This window comes from Phaethon aethereus (assembly GCF_964289735.1).
Source record: "Phaethon aethereus genome assembly, chromosome: 14".
NCBI lineage: Eukaryota > Metazoa > Chordata > Aves > Phaethontiformes > Phaethontidae > Phaethon > Phaethon aethereus.
In genome coordinates, this window is record NC_138590.1 from 1,192,014 (window position 1) to 1,204,537 (window position 12,524).

The following is a 12,524-nucleotide window of genomic DNA, read 5'->3' on the forward strand; positions in this document are numbered from 1 at the left end:
GTGAAATTATTTACAAAGAAAAAGGTCTTTTCAGATGTTGAAATGCCTTGCAGTTCTTCACTTAACATGTTGTACTTTCAGATCTTTTTGTTTTCCAATATGTCTTTCTCCTTTTGCTGAGTGAGACTCAGAAGTAGCCAGAGGAAGGACTTTGCATGGTGTTCTGCAATGAAGCAAATTGAACACAGATTTGTTGTCGCTCAAGCAAATTTAGATGATTCTAGTTACAATGTTATTTAAAAACATTCCTTGTATGGGTGTGATTTGAAATAAATGAACTTTCAAGGCCCTAAATACCTACAGAACTATATCTGCTATATATAATAATAACTGTATAATTGTATCACTTCCAAAAGAAATATCTGCACAAAAATATTTCTGTGGCACTGCATTACACTGCTACTAATTCAGGAGGTGTATCTATATGTAGAACTGTTTCAAGGAAGGCTTACATATAGGAATCTGAGGACTTTTAATCCTCAAATAGTTATATTACTACATAATTACTATTATCTCTAACATAGATGTATGTCAATGTATTACTGTCCTGATATATACTTAATTTTCTTCTACAGGACTTGATAAAATCAGTGTATACTTTGCTATACTTGTATGTTTGCACTCACATTAAAAGACTCAGACCATTTAATTTAACCAAGCTAATTAAAGTGGTGCAGTTTTTGTATGTCAGCAAAGCCCCATAGGCCTGTGTATATAGGTACTGTATACAGGCAGTATCCAATCACTTCAGGGGTTATCAGGTTTATCAGCAATTGGATATTTGGGCCTGGTATATTTTATCAGCTGTTTTTGCTGCAGGGATGGATTCTGATGCTCTTGCTCACATGGATTGACTTGAACCCCCTAGCTACATTTTTATTTAGTGAGCTTTGAATTTGATGCTTAGATAATATTTCAAGAAATTACTGGAAAACAAAACTCTAGGAAAACAAAAACTAGAAAGCCCCTAAGCCTCAATTCAATTGAAACTGAAATTATGTTTTTCTGTGTTTCAATTTTTGCCTTTCATTAGAAAAATCAATATTACTACAGACCAGATCCTGAAGTATTTTCTCAATTGAAGTTATTCCTGAATTAAAAACGGAGGCCTGCAGGACTGACTGAGCATTACCACTGAAGCTGATGGGAATAACTTAAATTATTGTGGCCACTGATGAATTTTGTATAGATTTAAAGGGACTCAGAGAACATTTAATCAGAATGGAGTAAGTTTCAGTATATCACTTTTAAACTGTATAGTCAGCATAAACTGTATAAAGATAACAGTTTGAGAAAGACTGTTACATTTGTACAGTGCTACCGTATATAAGCCAAGCTACAGTATTAATTTGTAAAATGAAAATCAGAGTATCTATTTTATTGGTGCTGTAAAACTTACAAGAAGGCAAGAAGCCAGACAATCCTAGGGCTTACAGCTCTGAAATCAGGAGAAAAATTTTCTAAGAACCTGAGGTTTAGAAACATGTTTGATGGGAATGAAAAGATTATGGAATATGTTCTAGAATGGATCAGTTAAGTGAGTGTGTGTTCTCTCTGTTCAGTTTTACATTCTATGGTGCTTTGCAAAACTTCGGGTATGTGCAATCTTAGCTGTCTACAGAGACGCAGGACGTGAGGAAAGGTGAACCTAGGTAGCATGAAAATAGTGAAGTGGGCCAGGATTTGAGCATTTGTCAGCCCTTCCTTGCGAGGGACCCAGCTGGAATGCACTAGAGCAGACCCTGAATGTCTATGAGAAGTAACTTGCTGGGGTCTAGGGACAGTGTGAAAGATTCCTCGCTGGTATTAACCCGCCGTATGTGCAATTGGTGTGTTTCATTCACACACTGTAAGTAAACTCAACTTCTGGCTAGAAAGGCATTGCCTACAGAGGTGAGTTTTGTTTCCCCACCACCTCTTAGCATGGGCATTGTCTGTTTCCAGGAGAGTCTGTGCCAACATGTTCCTTAAGGTAAGGCCTTAGACATTGCCAATGTTGCTGTGGCTTTTGGCCTTTTATTAGTGTGCTGTATGTTTGTTAGAGGACTTTGTGGCTGTACATATGGGAGGTGTGGGGCAGAGACAATCTGTGGACTCTGGATGAAACCACTATTTGATTGTCTGGAAAACTGAAGGTGTGTCTCTTCAGGCTTCTGTTTTATATGATGACTGCATATTGTTTTGACACACGGCTATATAATCCATGCATATTAATGCTGCTATAGCTTTTTTAAGAGCTTTTAGCAGGGTGTTGGGTTTTGGGTTTTGTGGTGGTTTTTTGTGAGGCTGCCGGGGCATTTTGTTCTGAATCTGTGAATGTTGTGATCTCGAAAGTGGGTAGCTAGCCAAAAATGTGAAGTTGATTTTTTAAAAGTGTTTGGCTCCTGTATAGACAACTGGATGAAATGGGCACATTTCCACATGTTCTAGGCACTTGGCATCTCTATCTGCCCTCCTTGGTTTGCACAGACCTACATTTATCCTACTTAAAAAGATAAGCAGGGTTGGGTGGTTCCACAGCAGTATTTGCAGGCGGTGGGGTATTAGGCACATTAGAATAAATAAGAGGGCAATTATTTGGGCCACAAAAAATGGGCTAAGAAGTAAATTAACCCATCAGCCAGAAGATAAATGGGGTGATCCTGCTTTTAATATTGTCTCTTCTGATAATGGTAGCCACTGATAAAAGCCGATAGACTGGTAATCGTACTTACGAGTGCTGAGTCACAATGAGAATCATAGAATAGTTAGAGTTGGAAGGAACCTTTAAAAGTCATCTAGACCAACCCCCCTGCAATGAGCAGGGAAATTAGGGCAATTGTTCTCTGGGGTTTGTGCATCAGGTATATTATAGTAAAAACTTTTGGGATTTATAGTGTAAGGTTGCGTTCTCAAAAGTCATCTCACATGGTGAGGGGTGCCCAGGCCCACAAAAGGCAATGAGAAAAGTTTTAGCTGAATGTTGGAGTCACTCCCCCCGTTGATAGACCAGCTCAAGCCAGAGAGGATTTGTTGGACATTCCAAAAGACTTTGTGGAGTAAGCAAGGAAAAAAAAAAAACACAACAGGGAGAGAAATACTAGTAGAGAAGCAATCCCTGCACTGGGTAGTAGGTACAACATAGTTACACCCCCTGGAGGACTATGTCCTGTGGTTCGTCTCATTAAATGTCAGCTTAGTGACTTAGGTTTTGTGTCAATGAATGCTTAAGTTTATTGTCTTTGCTGGGATTCGTGGCATTGGGGTAAAAGTCATTGCAGCTACAGCACCCTCACCCCCACTGCTGAGTTAGTTGAATTTCATGGCCCTGTTTTTTGTCAATCCTCCATCACAAGGGTAGAGCAGGAAAAAACTGTAACTGGAAAACAGATGGTGTTGCAATTCTCCATCTTCTCTCCAGCTGCACTTGATCACCTTGAGCCTGTCTATTGTATTGGATGAGAAACTGAAGCCCACCTTAAATGCTCATAACTCGTGGGTGTGACCTGCAGAATTCTATCAGCCGAGCTGCTGTCGGGGCAGGGTGGCTGCAGCACGGGTGAGAGGGAGCCGAGCGGGAGGGAGGGTGGAAGCCGGGCAGGGAGGGACCCAGGGACTGGGCAGAGGGACGGTGCTGCAGCAAGGATGAATCTCCGAGGGAGCAGAGGGGCAGGTCTCCAAGAAAGAGGTCGTCAAACATACTGCAGCAACACACAGACGGCACCAGACCTGGCTGGAGGCCCATTTTTTTTCGGAGCCCTGCGCTGATTTTACCCTCCCAAGCGGATGTACTTTAGCACTGCAGCAGCCGGTCCAGAAGTGCAGGCGGTTTGCGGCCCTTCCCCGCCCCCCCTTCCTCCTCCCCGCGCCCCCGAAGCTTCAGCAGCGAAGCCGGGGCGGAGACGAGGGGAGGCGGTGGCGCCGGAGCCGCACTCCTCGCGGCTCGGCGGCGAGAGCCCGCGGCCAACCTTTCAACCGACCGAGGGGCCCGGCTCCGCGAGGGGCCGCAACACGTGGGTGAGGACGGTGCGGCGGGGCCGGCAGCGCGCGGTCCCGCCGGCAGCGCGCGGTCCCGCCGGCAGCCGTGTCGCTGTTCCCTGCCCAGGTGCTGAACCGGAGCCAGCCGCGGCTTAGCGTCCTCCCCCGCCTCCTCCCGCGCAGCAGCTGGAGCAGGAGAAAGCGGATCCGGCGAGTCCCGGTCCCTCCTCCTTCCTCCTCCTTCTCCTCCTCCTCCTCCTCCTCCTCCCCGGAGCCGCCGTCTCGGGCAGCCGGCGAGCATGGACCGGGCGGCGGCGGGGCCGGAGGCCGCCAGCTGCTGCTGCTCGCCGCTTGCATGAAGCGACCGGGCGGCGGCGGCGGGGAGTGAGGCCGGGCCAGGGCCGGGCGAGGCGGCTCCGGGCTCCGGCAGCTCCCCACCCCCGCCGGCCATGGCGGCGGCTGCTCGGCGGAGCCGCGGCTGGGCGGTGGTGCTGGGCCTGCTGCTGCTGGGGCTGTGCTCCGGGCGGGCGGCGAGCGGGCCGCTCCGCTACTCGGTGCGGGAGGAGCTGCCGCAAGGTGCCTTCGTGGGCGGCGTGGCGAGCGACCTGGGCGTGGATCCACGGCGACTGGCAGCCAGGGGAGCGCGGCTTACCTCGGGCAGCGGCCGGCAGTACCTGGAGCTAGAGCTGGGCCGCGGGGCGCTGCTGGTGCGGGAGCGCATGGACCGCGAGGCGCTCTGCGAGCTGCGCCCCGCCTGCTTCCTCAGCCTGGAGTTGGTCATCGAGCAGCCCATCGAGGTGCACAACGTGGAGGTGGAGGTGCTGGACATCAACGACAACGCGCCGCGCTTCCCCCGCCAGGATTACCGTCTGGAAATCAGTGAGTCTGCTGTTCCCGGGGCCCGCTTCCACATCGAGAGTGCCCAGGACCCTGATGTGGGCACCAACTCTGTGCAGAGCTACCAGCTCAGCCCCAGCCGCCACTTTGCCCTGGACCTTAAAGGCTTTCAGAGCGGCAGCAAGCTCCTGGAGCTGGTGCTGCAGCAGCCGCTGGACCGGGAGCAGAGTGCCCTGCAGCAGCTGGTGCTTACTGCGGTGGATGGTGGGGACCCCCCCCGGTCTGGTACAGCCCAGATCTCTGTGCGAGTTGTGGATACCAATGACAACCCACCTGCCTTTGACCGCTCCACCTACACCGTGAGTCTTCTGGAGAATGCCCCACCTGGCACACTAGTGGTCAAACTCAATGCCTCAGACCCTGATGAGGGCTCCAACGGGGATGTGATCTACTCCTTTGGCAGCTACACCCCACAGAAGGTGAGGCAGCTCTTTAGTGTGGACCCACACTTGGGGGAGGTGCGGGTTAATGGTACCTTGGACTATGAAGAGGCATCCTCCTATGAGATCTATGTGCAAGCCACTGATCAGGGCCCTGTCTCTATGGCTGGGCACTGCAAAGTGCTGGTCAACATTGTGGATGCCAATGATAATATTCCTGAGGTGGTCCTGACCTCCCTGTACAGCCCAGTGCCAGAGGATGCAAAGGCAGGAACTGTGGTGGCCCTGATGAGTGTCACTGACCAGGACTCAGGGCTGAACAAGCAGGTGAGTCTGCGTATTCCCCCTGGCCTCCCCTTCACACTCAACTCTTTCAAGAACTCCTACACATTGATCACCCAGGGCAAACTGGACCATGAGAAAGCAGCAGCCTACAACATCACGGTTACGGCTACTGACTCTGGAAGCCCCCCTCTCTCCTCCCAGAAGGTGATCCATGTGGAGATCTCCGACATCAATGACAACCCTCCACACTTTGAGGAACCTGTGTACTCAGTTTACATCCCTGAGAACAACCCCCTTGGAGTCTTGCTGTGCACTATCAAAGCCACTGACCCAGATGCCGCTGAAAATGCCTATGTATCCTATTCTCTACTAGATGGGGAGATTGAAGGGCTACCTGTTGCCTCCTATGTCTCCATTAAATCTGATAGCGGCAACATGTATGCTGTCAGGTCCTTTGACTATGAGACACTAAGGGAGTTCCAGGTGGTTGTCCAGGCTCAGGATGCCGGGATCCCACCACTGAGCAGCACTGTCGCTGTCCACATCTATGTGGTGGATGAGAATGACCATGCTCCGCAGATTCTGTATCCTACCTCAACCAACACTTCAGCAGCCCTGGAGATGATCCCACGCTCGGCATATGCTGGATATTTGGTAACCAAAATTATAGCCATTGATGGGGACTCAGGACAAAATGCCTGGTTGTTTTTCCACCTGGTGCAAACCTCAGAACCAGGTTTGTTCAGGGTAGAGCTCCATACTGGGGAGATTAGGACTACTCGCAAACTGGGGGAGGACAGCACACCTACTTTCAACCTGACGGTGGAAGTGAGAGACAATGGAGAGCCACCGATGTCCTCATCAGTAGCCATCACTGTTGCTGTGGTGGACAGAGTTTCCAAAATCATTCCTGACAAAAGAAGGCACTTTGAAAGTCCGAGCAATTACTCAGAGATCACTCTTTATCTCATTATTGCTTTGAGCGCCATCTCCTTCGTTTTCCTTTTCACAATCATTGGACTTACTGTTATCAAGTGCTACAGATACAGTCTGTACGGGGACTCCTGCTGTGCAGGGTTCTGTGGGGTCAGAGAACGGTGCCCGGCTGAATTGTACAAGCAGGCCAACAACAACATCGATGCTAGGTTGCCCCACGGTTTAAAAGTACAACCCCATTTCATTGAAGTGAGGGGCAATGGGTCTCTCACTAAGACCTACTGCTATAAAGCATGCCTAACTGCAGGATCAGGAAGTGACACTTTTATGTTTTACAATACCTGTGGCCCAGCAGGAACTACTGGTCCCTCTGCAGTGATGACTGAGAGGCATCTGACAGGACAGAGTGGGCAGAGCGCACAAAACCTGATCATACTTAAAAATGACTCCATTACTCCTAATGAGGTGAGGCTGCGTTGATGAATGGCCAGCACAGTGCTCTGAGCAAATCTGTACTTAGGAAGAGGTTCAAACTGGAAAACTCAGATTAAGCATATTACCTTTTGGGCTCACTGACAGAGCTACAAAACATGATTCTAATGAATTCTAATCTGTGCAATGCATTTTGTTTCTAGGTAAATACTGGGACTTTCAGGGTCCATTTGGTAAGTTCAGTATATGCGTGTGTTGTTTGAGATGCACTTCATTTTTGCAGCATGTGCTGTATAAACTGTTGCCTCCTTCACTTTTCTCTTACAGATCTAAAATGGCCTGCTGCCACAGAGTGCTAGGGAATGACACATGTGGTCTTAAATTTTTAATGACAAAACTAATATTGCAGAATAATAATAATGAAAATAAAATAGTAATAAGTGATTAGCCTGGAAATTAATAGATTACTTTATGACAGTTATAGATGTTTGCTATTTCATTGATTTTATCCCTAGACAAAGCTGTTGAATTTAGATCATTGCAATAATATGCTTTGCTTACTAATGCAGGTGTGTTTTAGTTGTCTGAAAACTGCAATCCTTCCTTTGATAATGTTTGTTCTACCCAATGCTGCATTTCACGCTTTCTGGAGAGTGACAATTCAGTGACGTCTTTTTAGAGAATTACAGCAAGTTACCATCATTATGTTACAGTGAAACAACTTCTAACCTGCTGGGTTGCTATTGAAAATAGTTTAATATCTATGGTTTGACCAGCAGTGTATTAACCTTTTCAATAGCTTCCCATGGTGAAGAATTAATGGCTGCTTTATGCTAACAATACAGACAGTCTGCAGTTAGTGTGTGGTTTGCATGCTCTGTGCAGTTTCCTTTCTACACATGTTGGAACTAAACACAGAAGCACTCACAGGAGAGACTAATTTTGGTTCACAAATGGAAAATTTTGCAATTAACTGTGGGGTGTTTGTACCATACAGTTGTGAGATGGCATAAGATCAGTTTGTGCATTAATCTGTGCTGTTTCTCTAGACATAGGAGAGCTAGGGGAATAACTGTGGTGGGATAAAAAGGAGCCTGATTTGTGTATTCTTGCCACAGAAATATAATTTACTTCTTTATTTCTTTATACTTATTCACATATGAAGATGTTGGCATCTATTGTAACTGTTGTTATGAAACACAAAGATGCACAAATCTTAAGGGCTAGCAAGTTTTCCATAAAAATGCTTTTAGAAAGCAATGGTCATCTATTCAAAACTAATAAATTAATGCAGTGTTTTTCTACAAATCACTGTGGCAGGGTATGGGGGGTGTTTTTTTTCTTTTTCTACACAGTTTTTGTACCTTAAAATATTTCTGAGTATAATAAAATGACTGGAATCTGTTTGATATAGGAGGGAAGATGAGACATACTCTATAAGTATGTATGCTGGAGAATCAGAGAGTGAAATATACAGCTTAAATCTGATTTGGAGGGGGCAAAGAGGAGCTACAATTGAAAACAGCTTCACTTTGGATGCAAGAGGGGTAGGAAATCAGTTTAACAGACAGATTCCTATCACATTTTAGGGAATCACTCCATTGAATGCAATGAGTTAGCAAGTTTTGAACACCAGCGCAGAGCAGGCAGTGGCAGCAAAGCCAGCCCAAACTTGGAGTACAGAAGTAGAGATGTATAGAACAAACTAATGAATGCCTGCCTGTGTGGAATTATGATCCAAAAGAGGAATCAATTATTCAAATAGTTCTGTATGATTTCAACAGAGGTGAAATTCTGACAAGTTCAACTTGTGGCAAGTTCTTTTCTTAGTTCTCTGCTTCTTAAACTGTCCTGTGGTAGTACATGCTATGAAGATGTATCAATGCCAGGTGTACATGAGAAAATGGATGAATGTAATGGCATTCCCTAATTACTGGTTCCTAGCTAATTACATACTATAAAATCCTATCTTTCCCTTGTTTCAAACTCAGCATATGCACTGAAGATGCCTTCCATTGCTTAGCAATGCTGAATTCTACTTTTAAAGGATAATTATCTTTGTATTATGAGACTTAAGAGAGCTGTGTTTCTCTTTTTGGTTAAAGTGAACTTTAATCAGTCTTTAAAAGCCCATGCCTTCACCTGCGAAGCATAGCAACAGACATCATTGTCCTTGTGTTGATTTACAAAGCTAATCTCTGATGCGTATGTTACTTTTGGATAATGTGAACAAGTCCTTTTTTTTTTTTTTCTTTCTTCCCCAATTTTTGGAAATCTATGTTCTATCAGTTGTTCAGTGATGAGGATGGGACCAGGTGAAGGGGCTTTCTACACATGCATATCATACGTAGGGTTTCACAGGGGCTATGTTTTGCAAATGTTGTTATATAGTAAGAGGAAAAATATTTCAAGGTTATTTGGGATTAATCTCAGTACCAGTAGATGCAATAAGATCTTATTTATTTGCTGGTAGTTACTAGTAAATAAATATTTACTACTGTTTACTCATATTTACTAGTAAGGTCAAAGATGTTAATAATTATTTTACACTAAGTTGTGACTGACTTCATTGGGTCATTAGAAGGATGCCATGGAGGGAAAAACCCAGTGTATGAAGGTTAGCTAGGGAATTCTTTGTATCTGTTGAAGCACTGATTCCTGTGATTATTTTGACTTGCACTGCTAGTCTTGTGACAGTGGAATAAGAGCTTGTTTCTGCAAGACAGTCCATGCTTCTGCATTCACCCTGCTTGCCTGTAGGGTCCTTCATAGGTTTGTAAGAACATCTCAAACCAAGTGTGTTTTGTAAATGAAGAAATGTACTGAAAACCTTAGCAACAGTTATTGCTGGCAGGAGCCTCGTGTTAAGGATCAGAACACGAGGTTAATGGGTATTGCGCTCTCATCAGCTAGATAACTACTGTGGGGTGACCAGGTAGGCAGTGTAGGCAAAATATAGGGGCAGCAAAATACCGTGGCTTCATTGCTGGCACTGTGGGAGGTTATGGGCAGCCTGGATTCCTGTCTTTCGAGAATGGGGTGCACGCAGATGTGAAGGGGGTGTGTGAAGATGTGATTTTGTTACTGGGTGCTGCTGCAGTGGTGGTCCATCATTTTCAGAAAAGGTTTCAGTGCTTTAGTCTGGGCTCCCTTTCCTCATCTGCCTGTGAAGATGCCAGGTGATGTCTGAGTAGTGTCTGGTCCTTGGTTTGTCTTTTCATCTCTGCCATCTCATTCTTACGTTCTGTGCAGTTAAGCTCATTGGCTATATCTTGCATCTCATGACAACCTTTTCCCTTCAATGCAGGGAATAACAATCAAACCAATATATGTTTTAACTGGAGTTTTCTGCCCCAGAAGGCATCCTGGCACATTCCTAGTGATGAATGGGCAGTCTGGATACTTGATAGGAACAGCTCTTCTGATCATACATTTCCCTGTACCCTTTTTTGTGTGGTGACACATGTGGCTGACAAAATATGATGTTTCATGCGATGTTCATAAGTAAATTTGCATGGGGCATGCTTTCAGAAAGTGAAACAAAAGCTGCACATTAGTGATGGTAAGACCCAGGGGTTCTTTGGAGTTTTATGGTTGTTTGCTGTAAACTGTTTGCTGTTTCTGGCTGTTCCTCTGTATTTTACACTTCAAAACCAGCTTGCTAAACACATGGGAAAAACCAAGCAACACTTGAGTTGAACACATCTTGATACTGCTTTAAAATGCAAGCATGTTTTGAAGTGTCTAAATCTAGTAAACCCACAGCATTGTTTGGGGCAGTCTTTCCAAGAGATTTCTCACAGAGGCTTTAAAGGTATTAATGGTGGAATATCTTACAATCTCAGTTCAAGAACTTAAGCCTTTAAGAAATTCTCCAGCCCCACTGACATTGTAAAGGTTAACTATAAATGTTTGTTCTTTTGTTTAGTGGCAGCATCTGAACCTGTTCTGCTAAGCAGGGACAGTGCTCTGTGCTTCAGGGCAGTCAGACTCATGGCTTGATGCTTACTGCTGTGCCAGCAGAAATTTGCATCCAATATTAAGCAGAGGAGATTTCCTTCTCATGGAACTCATTTAATATATTTTACAAATGCACTTGTCTGCTTCCTTCACCTTGGTTTTCTCAGAATGCAAATGAACACTGTCAGGAAGAAAATCTTTGGGCTTCTGAATTACACCCTTTTCCAGTTTCCATTCTCATTTCTTGTATGATAAACACTTGTTCAGTCTATAGTTTGTTCTCCACATCAAATTAATTCTAAATATTAACAGAAGGAAATCAGGAATAGAAGCCTCTGTTTCCCCACATCTGTGAGCATTGTCTCACTGGAAAATAAGCAGAGCTGTATGTAGTCTGGTGTTCTAAAAGGCCTTTTATTATTGCTTCAGTGTCGATATAGTTGATAAATATACCTTATGTCATTCTGTTGTGCATTTGTGTGGAAATAGGAATGGAGTGGGATTTTTTAAGCAGTCTCCTTATCTGGTAACCGTTTGTAAATGTTTGATTCACACTTCTCTACCTCAAGCAGGCCCTGTTCTAACACCCACTGAAGTGAATGGTAACCCTTGCATTGATTTGCATGAATACAGGATCAGGACAACATTAGAAAAATGTTTGAAATTCCTTCTATCCCAGGGACAAGTAATTGCTGTGTTAAAGTATTAGCTAAAAAAGAGAAAAATGTTTGTAATGATTTATTTCAACTAAATTTATTCTCAATGAACCAATGAAATGATTCTTAAATTAACCTATGCTGTGCAATTTGACAACAACTGTGTGAAATTTTGCACAAGCCTTTTTTCTATTAAGGTGGCTCCATTTTATATTATACATTCGCTTTGTCTATCAGACTTTCAAATAGGGTTGCTTGTTTATGATTAGTCACATTAATGCTTGTGGTTATGCGGTTGGCAGAATGTAACCCTGGTGCCTGGAAGAACTGGCAGGGGCAAACTGTTGGGTAAGGTGTTCACCTGGTGCAGTGACAACAGCTTCTATAGGCACCTGGGTAGATTTTGACTCCTCACAGATATGGTGTTGTGTGCTGTTACTAAATCAGAAGAAGCCAGTGATGGGGGAAACTGGGAACGGTTGATTACTTCTGTGCTGGATCGTGTGATTTCCCTCACCTCCACTGATGAGTGGTAAGGACAGGACCACTGGACTTGATACATGGCCTCCAAAAATCTCTGAGGGAAATGGCAGGCTAAGATTACCTTAGTGGAAGGGGCTGGCATGTGATAAACAGGGTCTTGTAATGAGTTGGGAGCTGGGGATGTAAAAGGAACAATAATATCTTCGTCAGCACTGTGTGACATAGCGAGAGTATGGGGATATATAACTGAGAAGCATCTGGACAACTTCAGACTCTGTATTCCTCTTTGTGCTTCCTCTCTGTACTCATGCTTCCTGGTCAGCTGTACCTTGTACTGGTGTTGTTGATTTATGACACAGCTACATTTCTCAAAGCAAAGCCTGTGAGAGGCTTTGCAGAGGAGCCAATTGACAGCTCCTGTCCAGACTCCTGTCTCCTGGTTCTGTGCTGAAGACACTGCTCTACATTGAGATGGGCCATTTTGTGTCATGACACAGTGACTATGTGCTGTGTGTCGGCACACGTTGATGTGGCAGGT

The 12,524-nt window shown here is 44.9% G+C and overlaps 1 protein-coding gene across 4 annotated transcripts in view; it reads left to right on the plus strand.

The window, feature by feature from the left end:
* The window catches only part of LOC309409823 (protocadherin alpha-C2-like), a gene marked incomplete at its 3' end in the record, with an annotated part of 92,708 nt that overhangs the window by 38,985 nt on the left and 41,199 nt on the right, over positions 1-12,524 (plus strand). The window contains exon 1 of one of the 4 annotated variants that reach the window (XM_082006050.1): positions 4,220-6,920. The exons of the other annotated variants lie outside the window; for them this stretch is intronic. Coding sequence (XP_081862176.1) covers positions 4,407-6,920 — 2,514 coding nt within the window. The 5' untranslated portion in view covers positions 4,220-4,406. Of the gene's footprint in view, positions 1-4,219; positions 6,921-12,524 lie in introns of those variants that run through there. 4 annotated transcript variants of the gene reach the window in all.